Source organism: Rhineura floridana, chromosome 18 (assembly GCF_030035675.1).
Source record: "Rhineura floridana isolate rRhiFlo1 chromosome 18, rRhiFlo1.hap2, whole genome shotgun sequence".
Lineage (NCBI taxonomy): Eukaryota > Metazoa > Chordata > Lepidosauria > Squamata > Rhineuridae > Rhineura > Rhineura floridana.
The window spans coordinates 27,730,259-27,747,769 of NC_084497.1; the positions used below are offsets into that span (position 1 = coordinate 27,730,259).

The 17,511-nt window shown below is 44.9% G+C and overlaps 1 protein-coding gene across 2 annotated transcripts; it reads right to left on the minus strand.

Moving 5' to 3' along the window:
• Window positions 1-100: 100 nt before the first annotated feature.
• On the minus strand, window positions 101-17,474 carry LOC133372549 (scyllo-inositol 2-dehydrogenase (NAD(+))-like). Of its 2 annotated transcripts, none has more exons than XM_061601322.1 (14): window positions 17,376-17,474; window positions 16,718-16,828; window positions 13,255-13,339; window positions 12,691-12,764; window positions 12,058-12,117; window positions 10,520-10,627; window positions 9,837-9,893; window positions 7,029-7,159; window positions 5,502-5,556; window positions 4,750-4,842; window positions 3,619-3,753; window positions 3,104-3,205; window positions 1,894-2,058; window positions 101-534 (listed from the first exon to the last, which is right to left on the minus strand). In XM_061601322.1, exons 2-14 carry the CDS (start codon window positions 16,808-16,810, stop codon window positions 418-420), a joined length of 1,275 nt encoding a protein of 424 aa, XP_061457306.1. In that variant the 5' UTR covers window positions 16,811-16,828; window positions 17,376-17,474; the 3' UTR covers window positions 101-417. The 2 variants fall into 2 exon arrangements, with proteins under 2 accessions (XP_061457306.1, XP_061457308.1); XM_061601324.1 differs by lacking the exon at window positions 17,376-17,474 and adding an exon at window positions 17,265-17,369.
• Between the last annotated feature and the right edge of the window lie 37 nt (window positions 17,475-17,511).

Here is a 17,511-nt window from a genome sequence, read left to right on the forward strand (position 1 = left end):
ACAATCCTAAACGCACTTTCCTAGGGGCAGCTGACTTAAGATCAGAGGAAACCTGCTCTGGGTGCCTCCACGGAAGATGCCTCTGCACATCCTGAATGGAAATAGATGCAGCTTGCAAATCATTTTAATGGGGAGGGTTTATTTATTTATTTATTATCTGTTGCACACAAAAAGATCATAAACTTCCGATGCATTCCTGTAGTATTGCATTGTAGAAATGATAAATGTGCCCTTAAGATCATTGAAATGCAAGCTTTTAACCTCATCCTCTTAAGTGTTCCAGCTTCTTCCCCAATTGGGACACACTTGAAAGGCAGGTCTTCGATCAGAACTGACTCAGCAGCATGTCACAGAATCAGTCATTATAAATCAGTATAGCAACGGACCAAGAAGAGCAGAGCCCCTCCTCCCCAGCCTTCATGATTCTAGAAACACAACCCGGTTTTCTTTTCTGGATTTCTCAGCTTCAAACACAAGGAGATGAGAGGTTAAGGTCTCGTCTGCGCCGGTCCGAATCAGGGATGGGTCATTCGCCTATTTAAAACATAAAAAGAATGGATGTTCAGACAACCATGAAAAGAAGGCCTCCTCTGGGGATGCATTAAAAACACTTAGCTTTTATAAAGCACTTGTGTGAGAGAGTTTGAAAATTCTCGGGAATCCCTTCAACAAGCCTATGAAGGTAGGTCCATTACTAAGCATGCCCATTTTGCAGAAGGAGGGACTGAAGCCACGAGACAGAAGCTTACCCAAGGCCACTTAGGAACTGTACCAAATTGCACCTGCATGCAATAAATAAATCAATATTTCGACACACAGGCTTGATTGTTTGATGAGCAATGCCTATTGGCATTGGGATCGCTGAATAGATTTTGCTGGTTGTTGGGGCGAGGGGCATAGATCCTGGCCCCTCCCCACACCTGCCGGAAATCAGAATTTTGCAAATCGGCATGAAGCTCCATAGGCTGCCAGAATTCAGCTTTGGATTCTCTGTTGTGTGAAATTGTTCCCCCTCCAACCCCCAGCACACAATAGAATTATGTACATTACCGATACCATAGGGACAGCTGTCCCTATCCTGGGGCCCTCAAGATGTTTTGGATTCCACCTCCCGCCAGCACTGTCAATGGTCAGGCGGGGAGTAGAATCCTAGAATAGTGGAGTTGGAAGGGGCCTATAAGGCCATCAAGTCCAACCCCCTGCTCAATGCAAGTTTAAGCATACCCGATGGATGACTAGTTGTATCTTGAAGGCCTCCAGTGTTGGAGAGCCCACCACCTCCCTAAGCCATTGGTTCCATTGTCGTACCACTGTAACAGCTAGGAAGTTTTTCCTGATGTTCAGTCAAAATCTGGCTTCCTGTAACTTGAGCCCATTTCTGATGGGAATTGGCAGCCACCAACACATTTTTTAAAAATAAAAACACCCTTGGGTTAATGTTTGCTGCTAAAGACCCCACCGCCATCATCTTGAAAACTTGCTGGGTCCATCTAATAACTGCCTACAGAGGAGGCGTGGCAAAGTTCTCAAGGAAGGTGTAGTGACATTACTGAAAAAGGAGTTCAGGGGCAAGTTCCTAGTCCTCATGACTCAAGAGAGGATGGAAAGAAAAGCAGGAAATGGGAGAGGCAGGAGTAGGGAGAATATAACCCCATACTTCATAGGAAGCTGCCTTAGACCACTGGGGCGTCTAGCTCAGTACTGTCTACGCTGATTGGCAGCAGGTACCCAGGGTTCCAGGGAGTCTCTCCCAGGCCTACCTGGAGACGCTGGGGATTGAACCTGGGACCTTCTGCATGCAAAGCAGATGCTATAGTGCTGAGCTACGGCCCTTTCCTTACTGGGGAAATAAATCCAGGGGTGGTGGTGGTGGAGGAGGGGAAAGAAACATACAGCTACGGCTGAAACGAAGCTCTCCATGAGATAGTAGTCTGCCCCGCCGTGACTGCTTAATGCTGCTGGGACGTTGCCTGCTTTATCGGGATAAAAGACGGTTTTCTTCCTTTGCTGGAAATCAAAAATCTCCACTCGTCCTGAATCCTCGCAAGAGAGCTCTCCCTAGAAAGAACAAAAAAAATGCAGGGAGGTAACGCTGTTTTTTGAAGACTGCCAGTGTTTAACATGAGAACGGGTTGAGTTTAAGGAGTCTAGCAATCCTCCCTGCCCATTCCTCACTCCAAATTACCCCTTTCAGAGTTCTTTGGCCCTCCCAATGTTGCTGCACTACAACATGTCCCTGGCCAAATATACACATAAATGTGTGTGCATGCATGCGTGTGTAAATAAATCAGTGAAAGGAGTTAACGGAGTCTCCATTGAAATCAGGGCTGCCCAGTTGGGTGGGTTTTACTTAAGGCTGCATCCAAGTAAGTCCTGTTCTGAGTAGCCTTATTGACCTAAGTTGGTAATAAGAACATAAGAAGGGCCTGCTGGAACAGTCCAGTGGCCCATCTAGTCCAGCATCCTGTTCCCACAGTGGCCAACCAAATGCCCATTATGGGAAGCCTGCAAGCAGGACCTGAGAGCAAGGGCGTTCTCCCCTCCTGTGGAGCAACTAGTATTCAGAATTATGGGTAGTAGCCATTGATAGCCTTATCTACCATGAATTTGTCTTATCTTCTTTTGAAGCCATCCATCGGTCATGCCCATTAACTCCAGTGGGTTTACTCTGAGTAGGACTAACACTGGATGCAACCCTTAGATTCTAACCATGTCACGATTAGCTGGCCCCAATTCCCAGCATCCTTTTAAAAAAAATCTCTAGCCCTCATAGAACCAGAGATACAACTAGGATCCTGTGACAAAATGTATCCCTGATGTGTGTCTTCCAGAAAGTGAACGGCAGGTGAAACATGTTGAATTGCAGCCAATGCTAGTGGCACTCAGAACAGACACACTGAAGTCAATGAATATGACTAACTTGAAGTCATTAATTTCAGTGGGTCTACTCTGAGTAAGTTGGATGCAACCAGATAAGATTGCATTGCAAGGTATTTTCAAAACCAAGTGATATTCCTAATTTTATCAGATCGCAGAATTTAGGATTTTCTTGATGTGGAATATGGATGCATTTTTATGTACAAAGCCCTGCACTGACATTTACCTTTGTCCCATAGATGGTTGTTTTCCTCACACCCAGTTTCTCTGTAAAGGCAACCATCGTCAAGGCCACGGTGGCTCCACCTTCAAATTCCATATTGACAACCTGACAAGAGAGTTTAATTAACAAGTGAAGACCAACGTACAGAAGATGGCAGAGAGGGCAATCAGCTGAAGCAGTTTTTTTGTGCTATTTAAAGGATGTTTCTAGTCCTCAAGACTGGTTTCAAAGCATGTTAAGCCAGCTTTCCTTAAACACCAACTTGGGCTGATGGACGTTGTCGTCCGAACCATCCGGAAGGCAACAGGTTGGGGAAATCTCATTTAACTTGGAAGTCAAGAAATGAAAGTGTGAATATATGTTGTACTAGGGGCTCTGCCCCTGCACGCTTTGCACTCTACCCCCCCCCCACGTCGCCAAGGCACCTTCCCCCTTCTCCTAGGTTAACAATTTGGTTAAGAAATAACCGGGGACGGGAGGAGGGGAGGAGGAGGAAGATTTAATGCAAGGCTGCCTACCTGGTTACTAACAACATCGTTGTCACACTCATAAACGCACCTTCCATATGGGCCATGCCGCAAGGCTTCAGTCAGCGATTCGACATCGCACTCACCACTACTGCAGACCACAGAGACAGGATAGTCAAAGGAACCCTAGGAATGAAACCAAACAGTAATTGTTTTAATGGCAATCGCCTTGCTGAATCAAAGCTGTCCCCAGTGGGTTTGATTCTAGCCGCGATGGCTATGTTCTCCTGCCACGGTTGGAAACAGTATACTTCTGGATGCCAGTTGATGGAAACTGCATCAGGGGAGGGCTCTTGTGTTCACTTCTGGCTTGCAGGCTTCCCATTATGGGCATCTGGTTGGCCACTGTGAGAACAGGATGCTGGACTAGACGGGCCACTGGCCTGATCCAGCAGGCTCTTCTGATGTTCTTATAATTCTTAAGAGCAAAAGAAGAGCCCTGATGGATCTCACTGTGAGTCCTGCAAAAACCCAGTTCCTGTTAGGGATGGGGGGGGGATTTGATTGAGTTCGCATTTCAACATCAGGAAAAACCTCCTAACTGTTAGAGCCATACGACAATGGAACCAATTACCTAGGGAGGTGGTGGGCTCTTCGACACTGAAGGCATTCAAGAGGCAGCAGGACAGCCATCTGTTGGGAATGCTTTGATTTGGATTCCTGCATTGAGCAGGGGGTTGGACTTGATGGCCTTACAGGCCCCTTGCAACTCTATGATTCTAAGCTCAATCTATCAAATTTGCCCTTTCTGAAATAAGATCCGAAACACAGCACCTGAGTAGCCCCAATTCCAGCCAAGGAATATGCAGAGTTTGAACCTGGATCTCTCCAGTCTGACTCCCTAACCCCACTGCTGCAGCCAACTAGCCCCAGACCAGTTTGTGGCAATTTACCATATCATTTTATCCTTGCAAAATAATAATTAAATATATATATATAAATGTTTTAAACTACTAGGCACTTATAAGCGGATCAGTGAATGCCTTTGTAATTACAGGCCAAAAATACAGAAAGCAAAACTTTTCTTTTTGCTGGCTAAGAGGTGGTTCTAGAATACCATTTGCATGTTCATTTGGAAGAAAGCAGCCGGTCCCTATGATTGCAGCCTCCCTCGGCACCTACCTTCTCTGCCTGTGCCAGATAAATCTTCTTAGCGGAATACGGGCAAGTCTGTTCAACGGAACAGTCTAAACAGCGGCCAGCAGCTCCTTTGGGCTAAAGGAAAGTTGGCAAGAGGTCAACTGTTGAGAAATACACATGCCCCAGGCAGTGGGAAGGGGGAGGGGGCAGTCACGAAAAGAATTCAAATCCGTGTTGATTTCTACTGCCAATTTAAAATGGATTTGCATTACTACATGAAACCAACTTCCGTTCCAAAGTAGCCTTGTTAATCTGTTGCTGCAAAAACAACAGTATAGAGCCCTGAAAAACAGAGACAGAGGTCCCATGGCCCTCTAGATGTGGCTGGAATCCAACTCCCATCAGCCCTAGCTGGCATGGCCAATGGCCAGGAATGATGGGGGTTGGAGTCCAGCAACATCCAGCAACCACAGCCCCCCCATCCCTGCCTTAAAGATTAAGGGTTGTATCCAGCTCAGTTGTACTCAGAGCAGTAGACCCATTGAAATGAATGAACCCACGTTAGTCCTGAAATAGACTATTGATCTATTTCATTTATAAACATCAAAACTGCTTTTCAACACAGCGTTGTTCCCACAATGTGGACTAGAGGCTTGGCTTTGTTTTTAAAGGAAGAAAACGGAAAGGTGCCAGCCAGGTGCTCAAATTCCACACTCGTCCCGAGTCACAGAACGCACGCCGTTCTGCCTTTTGAAGTAAAAAATCAAACAAAAGCATAGGGAAGGTTGGCCAACCTTGTGCTCTTTGGTGAAATGGGACACGCTGCCAAAAGAAGAGACTTTCAGACATCTGAAAGAAAAAGTGGAGGGGAGAAATTTGGGGACTATTTTATTTATAAGGATCTTTATAAGCAGCTGACTCATTAAAAATATCAAGACAGTCTACAATAAAATCATCATAAAATCCAGAACACGACAGACATAGAATTAGTCTAGGGCCCCATCTGCACTATACATTTAAAGTGGTATTATACCACTTTAAATAGTCATGGCTTCCCCCAAAGAATCCTGGGAACTGTAGTTTGTTAAAGATGCTGAGAGTTTTAGGAGGACACCCCTATTCCCCTTATAGAACTATGATTCCCAGAGTGGCTTAACAATCCCTCTGTAGTTCTGTAAGGGGAACAGTGTCGCCTAACAACTCTCTGCACCCTTAATAAACTACAGTTCCCAAGATTCTTTGCAGGGGGAGGGATCCATGACAAAGTGGTATAAGATTGTTTTAAATGTATAGTGCAGATGCGGCCCAATTCTCTAAAAATACTTGGTGAAACAAATACGTTTTCAAAAAGGGGATGAAATATCGGGATTGTAGGTGTCTGCCTGATTTCCATAAGAGCGGCATTCTAAATTACTGGTGCCACTACGCTAAAAGCTTTGGTTCACATAGAAACTAAAGGAATATGATTGGTGACAGCCAAGAGGCCTTACCCAGATGATATCAGTGACCCAAGATCACGGTTGTATAAGGGACAAGACAGTCCTTCAGGTCACTTGTTCCTAGGCTATTTAGGGCCTTGAACGCTAGGGATGGAAAGATCTGTCAATGTCGGTTCACTCCATTTCTCATTTTTCCAATCAAAATTTAGTTCTCCACATTTCTGCAGTAATTTGCATATATCATTTTAAGTATGCACATAGAAATTCTCCAACATTTTCATGCGAATTTCTCCTAACACATTTTTGTATGCAATTTTGACATGTACACATTTTTGCATGCCATTGCTCATCACATAATGCATTTTTGTGCATCATTTTCACTCATATATTCATTTTGATGCACACCATCATGAAGGGACTCTGCACTTCTGAATTTGCCTCTGCACGACTGCTTCCCCCTAACATATGCATTTTTGTAAAGACTGTGTGGTTGGCAAATTGCATTGCAACACTCAGGTAAGTGCGAATGTCGAAGGATGGCTGTGTTTCGATTCTCACTTTGTTTCGGAAAGCGCAAATTTGATGATTCGGCTTGAAGTGACAACTGAATTGAATTTCTCACCCATCCCTATGGCACACTAATACCTTGAAATTAGCTCAGGAACGTACTGACAGCTGCGTCAAAGAGTAACACTTGATTCTGGAAGGCAGAAGATCAAAGCTGCTTCCAGATTTTTATCAGGAGCCAGCCCAATAAAAACAGTCGATACCCTTTGTTCATTTTATCAGAAGCATTCATATGCACCTTCCATCTACGCTCCATCAGGGCATCCACAGAAAGGTTACAGAAACCTCAGATTTAAGGAGGACAGTCCATTCTACCTTTTGCCACCCATCCAAAAACTGACGAGGTCAACATCGTGGCACGATTTAGTGAGCAGAGAAAAGGAACTTTCAGCTTCATTCCGCCAGTTACCTCGGACAAAAGAGTGTGCAAAGTGCCAGAAACCAACCTGGATGGAAGTTGGGGGTTGGGTGGGTGGAGAAAACAGAACCACAGTGCTATTAAATTAAACATACATGTAAATGGCCAATTGCCAAGAAAATCCAACACGGTCACATTTGACTTCAAAAGAGGAAACTTCACAAAAATGAGGAGATTGGTAAAAAGAAAGCTGAAAAACAAAGTCCAGAGGGCCACATCACTCGAAAATGCTTGGAAGTTGTTTAAAAACACTATATTAGAAGCTCAACTAGAGTGCATACCGCGGATCAGAAAAGGTACCGCCAGGGCCAAGAAGATGCCAGCATGGTTAACAAGCAAAGTCAAGAAAGCTCTTAGAGGCAAAAAGTCTTCCTTCAGAAAATGGAAGTCTTGTCCGAATGAAGAAAATAAAAAAGAACACAAACTCTGGCAAAAGAAATGCAAGAAGACAATAAGGGATGCTAAAAAAGAATTTGAGGAGCACATTGCTAAGAACATAAAAACCAACAACAAAAAATTCTATAAATACATTCAAAGCAGGAGACCATCTAGGGAGGCGATTGGACCCTTGGATGATAAGGGAGTCAAAGGTGTACTAAAGAACGATAAGGAGATTGCAGAGAAGCTAAATGAATTCTTTGCATCTGTCTTCACAGTGGAAGATATAGGGCAGATCCCTGAACCTGAACTAACATTTGCAGGAAGGGATTCTGAGGAACTGAGACAAATAGTGGTAACAAGAGAGGAAGTTTTAGGCTTAATGGACAATATAAAAACTGACAAATCACCGGGCCCGGATGGCATCCATCCGAGAGTTCTCAAAGAACTCAAAGGTGAAATTGCTGATCTGCTAACTAAAATATGTAACTTGTCCCTCGGGTCCTCCTCCGTGCCTGAGGACTGGAAAGTGGCAAATGTAACACCAATCTTCAAAAAGGGATCCAGAGGGGATCCCGGAAATTACAGGCCAGTTAGCTTAACTTCTGTCCCTGGAAAACTGGTAGAAAGTATTATTAAAGCTAGATTAACTAAGCACATAGAAGAACAAGCCTTGCTGAGGCAGAGCCAGCATGGCTTCTGCAGGGGAAAGTCCTGTCTCAGTAACCTATTAGAATTCTTTGAGAGTGTCAACAAGCATATAGATAGAGGTGATCCAGTGGACATAGTGTACTTAGACTTTCAAAAAGCGTTTGACAAGGTACCTCACCAAAGACTTCTGAGGAAGCTTAGCAGTCATGGAGGAGACATGATAGAAGTGTATAAAATTATGCATGGCATTGAGAAAGTGGATAGAGAAAAGTTCTTCTCCCTCTCTCATAATACTAGAACTTGTGGACATTCAAAGAAGCTGAATGTTGGAAGATTCAGGACAGACAAAAGGAAGTACTTCTTTACTCAGCGCATAGTTAAACTATGGAATTTGCTCCCACAAGATGCAGTAATGGCCACCAGCTTGGATGGCTTTAAAAGAAGATTAGACAAATTCATGGAGGACAGGGCTATCAATGGCTACTAGCCGTGATGGCTGTGCTGTGCCACCCTAGTCAGAGGCGGCATGCTTCTGAAAACCAGTTGCCGGAAGCCTCAGGAGGGGAGAGTGTTCTTGCACTCGGGTCCTGCTTGCGGGCTTCCCCCAGGCACCTGGTTGGCCACTGTGAGAACAGGATGCTGGACTAGATGGGCCACTGGCCTGATCCAGCAGGCTCTTCTTATGTTCTTATGTTCTTAATAACTGACAGCCTAAAAAGGCTTGAACATCAACGCTGGAATGACAAAACTGTTTTCTTACGCTTTTGTATTGGGACGTTATGTTATTAATTTGATATGTTTTCATTGATTGATAGCTTGTTTTATTATGGCTTTAAATGTGATTCACCAATAGGGAAAAAACCTTGTGGTTTAAGAACGTACCTATAAATGTAAATGGACCGCCTTCAAGTCGATTCCGACTTATGGCGACCCTATGAATAGGGTTTTCATGGTAAGCGGTATTCAGAGGGGGTTTCCCATTGCCTCCCTCTGAGGCTGAGAGGCATTGACTGGCCCAAGGTCACCCAGTGAGCTTCGTGGCTGTGTGGGGATTCGAACCCTGGTCTCCTGGGTCGTAGTCCAGCACCTTAACCACTACACCACACTGTCTCTGCCCACAGTTATTTCTATCAATCACAAGAGTAGGGTGGGTCGTATTCTACATACATCTACACACAACTGTTCTACATACATCTATTATTACAGTTATCACCATCATAATTATTTATGATGCTTGTTAGTCACTTGTTACCCAGGCGACTTATATCTTATTTAAAAACATCCACAAAAATATTACAATATTATCACAGGCAATTCATAAAGACACATGCAATTCACCCACACACACGGTATTATATTTTGTATTTGAGGCATTCTTATTATTTTATACCGTTCAACAGACTTTGGCATTTTTATACAAAATAGCCTGAAAAGTTATTACGAGGACCCCCACCGCTCAGACCCTGAGCAGAGCTAAGCGGGAACAGCTTAAGAACATATCATTTATTTGTACGGTGCCCTCTACATAGGGGTCACTGCCCAAGGGGCATACAATTGAGAAATCAGCACAAGGAAGTTGAGAGAAAAAAACAGAGGGGAAACTGAGGCAGGAGAAGACGGGGGACAAATATTCTTGTTTCCTTGGGCTCAATGTAAGTTGGACTTATAATACTTACAGGTTCCAGGTGCTGAATGTGGCAAATGTCTCCGATAAGTCCAGCATCCAGGACTTCCTAACATCATCATCAACAATAACAAAAGGCAGAGGAGAGAGTAAACACAGCCGCATTTGCCTTTTCCTTTCACAGCACTGGGACCGTTCTTTTCACACCAGAACATGCCCATGAAAACAATAAAACCAATACGAATAATTGTTTATTATGCATTATATTTATTTGTTGCATTTTTGCACTCGAGTGCCTCAAAGCGACTCAAAGCAGTAAAAATAAAACAAAATAAAGTCAGGGATAAAAACAGCAACAAGCAAAAACTAAAGCACTCAGCCAAGAGAAATATTTAAAAGGAACAAGCGCTACCCACCCCAGTTGAAGGAGGAACACAGAAAGGGCTGATCTAACTATCCTTCCAATTAAAAACTATACGCTGGGGGGAGGGGAAGGTTTTTGCCTGGGGCCTACAAACAGACAGCGATGGTACCAGGCGTGCCTCTCTGGGGAGAGCGTTCCACAGATGCGGAGCCAGCACTGAAAAGGCCTGCTCTCGTGTCACCACCCTCTGCACCTCCCTCAGAGTGGCACACAGAGAAGTAGATTCTCATTTCTCAGTAGCCACATTTTGACTTGCAGTCTGCTCGGCACTCGGCAACTGAGTTTGCCATTAGAGGAACTGATGTATATACCTTTATCTTCAAGGCGACTGGGTGGTAACGCAGGACATGACAGACGGCGAGGATGATGTTGCTGGTTTTACACGCCAGAACAATTGCTTTACAGTCTTCTGGCGTTACCTGATCCATCAAAATAAAAAGAACAATCAGCTCAGCCATAGCAACACTGATCATCTTACCCAGCAATATACCAAAACTCTTGGACTACAATTCCCATAATCCCTGGCCATGCTGGCTGAGGTTGATGGAAGCTGTCGTTCAAAAACATCTCAAGAACCTCAGCTTCCCTGGCCTTGTTTTAATCACTCTTAATAAAAGCCAGAATAGCCACTCACGCAAAGAAACAGCAGGGAGTTTCCTTTCTGGATGGTTCTTCCAGTACCCAGAAGCCTTTAGTTCAGGGATGGAGAACCTGTGGCCCTCCAGATGCTACCAGACTACAACTCCCATAATCCCTGAGTATTAGCTGTGCAGGCTGGGGCTAATGGGAGTTGTAGCTTAACAACATCTGGAGGACACATTTGGCTACCCCTGGTCTTCCCAATTTTAATAGCACAGGATGTTTGCTACCCTCTAGGATAAGGGTGAGGTTTCCAGGTGCAGCTGGACTCCAGCTCCCATCAGCCCAGCCCGCATGGCGAACACATCAGGTATGATAGGAGCTGCAGTCCAAAAACATCTGGAGGGGCACAGGCTCTAGGATGTGGATGTACCAATTGCTGGAAACCGCAGGAAGGAAGACTGCTCTTGCACTCTGGTCCTGCTTGTGGGCTTCCCATTGAAGCATCTGATTGGCCACTGTGGAAACAGGAAGCTGGACTAGATAGGCCACTGGCCTGATCCAGGAGGACTCTTCATAGGTTCTCATGTATGGGAATGACCCGTGGAAGGTCAGAAAACAGTTGGCACCACACCACTAGGAACCAAATCCTGAAGGCATTTGGGACTTCTCGGCCACAGTTAGGATCTCACAAGCAGTGGGGGGTCTCAGGACAGTGGACTTTGGGGCAGAGGTCCAGGGCTCCACTCAGCAGAAAGAAGAGGAGGGCCCCCAAAGGCATCACAGCTGGCTGTACATGGAAGGCCACTGCTCCCAGTCTTAAAAAATGACCTAACTGCATCGCCGCTCACAAGGAATTTTGTCATGAGATCCTGGACTGGGGGAAGTGATTACGGTCGACGCACAGAGTCTGAGTAGCCAATTGAAGCAGAATGCCCCCTATAAGTGAAGATGAGGCGAGTCAAAATGGCAGTGGAGAACAGAAGAGCACGCCAAGGCAGAATTCCTGTGAGCCCACGTAAAAGAGAACCGTGGGAGAGGACCAATTTAGATCCAGATTTAGATCCCTGAAGATCCGGATAGGAAGGACCCTGCTTTGGCACATTCTGTGCCAACTTCTCCCTTCCACTGAAGAGCATGCCCTAATTTCACCCATACCAACCCAAAGGGCAGCTGTTCTACATCTGGCTTAACCGGGCCCTCGTTGCCGCTGTGGCCTCCACAATTTCCTCACTCAAACGTCTTTGCAGGGCAGTGTGCCGGCACTTACCGCCATGGGCTTCTCCAACAAGATGTGGTATCCTTTGTGGGCAAAAGCCACTGCCGGCGCCTGAAACGACATGAGAGCCGAAACAGCCATCCTTCAAAATTTGCAGTTATTCAAATTTTGCAACGCAGTTCACCAACCAAACAATACTTACAAAAATGCATATGACAGCGTGCATGAAAATGAATATATAAGTGAAAATAGCATAAAAGATGTATAATATGGCAAGAAATTGCTTGCAAAAATGTATATATTAGTCAAAACTGCCTACAACAACATGTTTCTTAGGAGAAATTCACACTAAAATGCTGGAGAATTTTAATGAGTATTGTTTTGTTTTTTTTAAAAAAAATGACAAATTGCTGCTGAAATGTGAAGAACTGGATTTCAGATTTAAAAATGGGAAAGTGGGAGAACCAAAATTGGCAGGTCTTTCCACCCCTACAAGTGTGAAAGTGGGAGGTGTGGTTTGCCACGAAGCTCAGCCTCCTTCCTGTTTGAAGGTGTTTCTCCATGTCACTTTTATTTTTATTGCACAGCCGGGGCTCAGCTGAGCCCCATCACCGAAAATAGTCAGCACGCAAATGACTCAATCTCAGCTCTGAGAAAGCCTTGGGTGGGAGATGTTGGCAGTACCTTGTGAAGACTGTCAGGCGTTGCTATGATAACAGCGTCTGCAAACCTCTCTCTCGCGGCTGCCCTTCTCCAGTCTTAAGGGAAGCAGACAATGAAGGTGAACAGTAGAAGCCGAAAATGGCACATATCTTATTGCTTGGGTCTCTTATTTTTTTAAAAAATAAATAAATAATAATTTATACACCACTATATCCTAAAATGGCATCTGTGCGGTTTACGACTATAAAATCATTTATAAAATCCATACAGAATGAAAATGCACAATAAAACCATTCCATCAAAACATTAATAACACCCATATTTAAAATATACAATACAACGAGCCTATGAAAAAGCATAACAATGAAGAGTTTAAACATTTATTTTATTTATTTATTGTGATCAATGGACGGCTGAATATTATCACAGGGGATCTCCCCCCCCATTCTCTCTCTATTCCACTTTTCTCCCCCACTTCCCCCTTCTCTCCCTATGCCACTCCTATTCTTCATTTTCCCCATCCTTGCTTCCTGCAGTCCTACTGAGGACCCTGCAGGAAATGAAAATATAATACTGAATGCACACCATCAAACACATTGTCTTCATGAATGTGATGTGCTTCCTGGAGCTTCTTCCTTGCAATGGCACGGGGATCTGCGACACCAACCACCTAACGGAGGGAGAGAGAAAACAATCAGCATCTCACCAGCAGCGAGCCGGACTGTGGCAGCCCAGGGCAGACAATTTCAATACCATGGAAAAAGCATCGCGCTGCGCCAAGGGCAATTTAAACTCTACTTTCAAGTACTGTTTTGGGGGATGCACCCATGGCAGCAACAGAGCACCAGAGAAGGTCTCCAATTAAATTTTGGACAAGACTGCAGTTGCACCATTCATTTAAAGCGCTTTCCCTCACAGAATCCTGGGAACTGTAGTTTGTTGTGGGTGCCGGGAATGGTAGTTCTATCTGGAGTAAACTACATTTCCCAGTATTCTTGAGGGGGTTATGTGCCTTCAATGTGCCTTCAATGTGCCTTGTGTACGCAACCTGCTTCCACCGAACACTTGGGGAGGCCACTTGTTGATCAATATAAAGTGAAATGGCCAAAATGGACCAGTCTTCTAACTCTGTTTTCAAGGATGAGGAAATTCTTTCAGCCCAAGGGCCGCATTTCCTTCTGGGGGATGCTTGCTAGTCACAGGCAGAGCTAGAGGCAATATCAATATAAATATTTTCTTCAGACAGCAGGCACTTGCTATACATGCACTCTCATACACCTCTCTGTCTCCCAGCAAAAATCTTCATCAGAGCGAGAGGACACATTCAAGCCAGACAAAAGCACTCAAGGAAGGTGCAAAACAGGCCTAGAAGGGAGACTGCACACAGGAGAGTCTCGAGGGCCAGTGAGAGAGACCTGGGGGCCACATTCAGCCCTCCGGGGGCTACGATTCCTACCCCTCCTGTATATAAAGTGTTTTTAGTGCCTTGTTTGCCGCCCTGGGCTCCTGCTGGGAGGAAGGGCGGGATACAAATTAAATAAATAAATAAATATAAATAAATAAATAAATAAATAATTTTTTCGAAAGGACAACAGCTCAGGAAGTAGAAGACCTGTTTTGCATGCAAAAGATCCCAGGTTCAAACAGACTCCCGCGTGAAGCTTTTAAGATGTCTCTATGGTTATGATACAGAATACAGTCGTCAGTGAGGCGTGGATGGGTGGGGAAAAATGCATTTTTCACTCGAAGAGGCTGAAGGATGGGGTTACGGGCGTTTATCAAAGCGCTGATGCCATCAGAAAGAGGAACAAGTGTTCTGTGTGCTCTGAACAACTCACGAGGAAGGAAAGAATGTGAAAGATAACAGAAATGGGCAATGTGCCCGGCCGGCAATGAAGAGATAAAACGGGATGGTCCGTAGCTCAGTGGCAGAGCTTCATCTTTACCCGTAGACAGTCCCAGGTTCAACCCCCAGCATCTCTAGTTAGGGCTGAAGGAGAAAAAAACCTGTCTGAAACCTTGGAGAGCTGCTGCCTGTTGGTGTAGCCAGTACTGGGCTAGATGGACCAAGGATCAAATTCTGTATAAAGCAGCTTCCTATGTGGAAGAGCCTCTGCTTTGCATACCAAAGGCCCCAGGTTCAATCCCCAGCATCTCCAGGTAGGGCTGGGAGAGATTCCTGCCTGAAATCCTGGAGATCTGCTGCCAGTCAGTGCAGACAATACTGAGCTAAATAGTCAGACTCAGTATAAGGCAGCTTAAGCAATAAGCATGGGCTGCCATCTTTACAGCCAGGTTCTTGATGACACCCTCGTTGCCTTACGGAGAGATGGCAGGGCCATGGCACGTTGGAGGGCTGTGTGGCAATTTACGGACGGGCCGTAGCTCAGTGGTAGAGCACCAGCTTTACATGCAGAAGGTCCCAGGCTCAATCATCAGCATCTCCAGGTAGAGCCGGGAATATCCCCTGCCTGAGACCCTAGAGAACTGCTGCCAGTCAGTGCAGACACTACTCAGCTAGCCTAAATGGCGGCACCTACCCTGTGGAACTCCATCCCCTTAAACATTAGACAGGCGCCATCTCTGTTATCTTTTCGGCACCTACTGAAGACCTTCCTCTTTCAACAAGCCTTTTAAGTAGAGACCTCATCCCAATCTGCCTCTGTGCTGGAAGCTTTTTAATATGTTTTTAAACCTTAAAAAAAAAAAAAAAAGGTTTTTAACCTTTTTTAAAAAAAGATGTCTTGAAAGCTTTTTAAAAATGTTTTTAAACATCTTTTGTTTTAATGTATTTTAATGTCTGTTTTTATGATGTTTTAAAGTGTTTTTAGTGCTTTTGATTGTTGCCCTGGACTCCTGCTGGAAGGGCGGGATATAAATCAAATAAATAAATAAATAAAATGCTCGTATTGTTTTGGAAAGTGCAAGTTAAGCAGGCTCCCCTTTAAATTCAACTGAATCAAATTGATCAGTCTAACTAGGACTGCACACTATTGTATCACAGGTCACAGACAGGCAGGAGTCAGGAGGCAACCAAGAAAGGACTTTGGAGTTGGAAATCATTAGTGAGGGTAGCAATCAGGGATATAGCCACAAAAAGCTGAGAATGGAGAGGGGTTGGGCTTTGGAAGCCTGTCCCCCGCCCTCAGGCCTCTCTCCTGACTTTTCTGCTTTCATTTAAGGTAAATCTCTAAGGCCTTTTGCTTACAACTATAAGGAAAAATGTATAGGCAGGTATACAGAGCCAGTGCGGTGTAACAGAGTGTTGGACCGGGACCTGGGAGTCCAGGGTTCAACTCCCTGCTTCGCCGTGAAGCTCACTCAGTGAACTTGGGCCAGTCACTATCTCTCAGCCTACGCTATCTAACAGGGCTGTTGTGAAGATAACATCAGGAGGAGGAGAACCATGTTTGGATGCCACCTCGAGGTCCTGGGAGTAGGAATGGGCGATAATTTCAATTCAGTTCACATTTCAAGCTGAATCTATCAAATCTGCACTTTCTGAAACAATATGAGAATCAACACACACCCGCCGTCCTTCGAAATCCACACTTGTTTGAATTTTGTGATGCAGTTCGCCATCCAAAATAATGTTTACAAAAATGTGCACGTTAGGGGAAAGCATGGCCAAAAATGAAAATGCGAGTGAAGACATCACAGAAAAATGTGTGAGATGATGCGAAATTGCTTGTAAAAATGTGTGCCTTAGTCAAAACTGCCTGCGGAAATGTGCTTATTAGGAGAAAGTCACATTAAAATACTGGAGAATTTTCACGACGATTTAAAAAAAAAGAATTGCAAATTGCTACAGAATTGTGAACACAATTTAAGTTTGGAAAAAGGAGGAAACTGTTTCAGCACCTCGGACAACTCCTTGAAAGTTTGGACTAAAACTCTGAGTGGATCCCTCTGACCCATTGCCCCGGAGCTCCCAGCCGTCACCTCCTTGAAGTGTTTTATTATTTATTTATTTATTTATTATTTGATTTATTTTCTGCCCTTCCTCCCGGCAGGAGCCCAGTCTTGTGGACACAAAGAACAACCTTACCTTCATGCGCGCAGGATATATCTGAGCATAGGAAGAATAATTGCTTCCCCGATTTCCAGCTCCGACCACTAGAACGGTGACTTGGAGAGACATCTGAGCACGGCCTTTGGTCTGCATCCAGGAAACAAAAATATTGGTTTTCAAACAGACTTCAGGACAGCCGCTTCCCTGCTCAACTGGTTAGCATATACCGATTTATTTATTTTGCATAGGCTTGGCTTGCTTGGTTTGTTTTGCTAATCTTGGCAGAGATTCAAGGAACCATAAAGAGCTGTGAAGCCTCAAACCTTGATCAGCAGCTTCTAAAATGTTGCCGTGCATTGCCCCTACAATTTCAAGCCAACTTCTTAATCCAGCTTGAAGAAGATCACCCACTGCGCTTAATGGGGATTGGAGCCCTGGTCGCCCACGGTCCTAGTCACCACACTCTACCCACTACACCACACTGGCTGAATAACAAGCGCTGGACATTTGGTTAAACTGAAACTGGCAAAGATAGGTTTGCTCCCACGTTCAAAACACTGCCCTGTCTTGAAAAGGAACTCACCTATTCTTTTCCCGCTAACAACGTCCCTTCCCAACAGCGCTTCTCTCTGCAATAAAAGGATCTCCTGTCTGCGTTGGATTGCATTACAAAGGAGCCATTGTCTGCACTCACCTAACAGGGAAGCTTCCGCTGCGCCCTCGAGGCTTTCAGAACAACCCGGACTTTGGCATGCCCAGCTGGGCACACAGCCATAGCCACGCCCCCTCTCCCTGGATGCGGGTCTTTCCACGCTGAAGGCAACCAATGA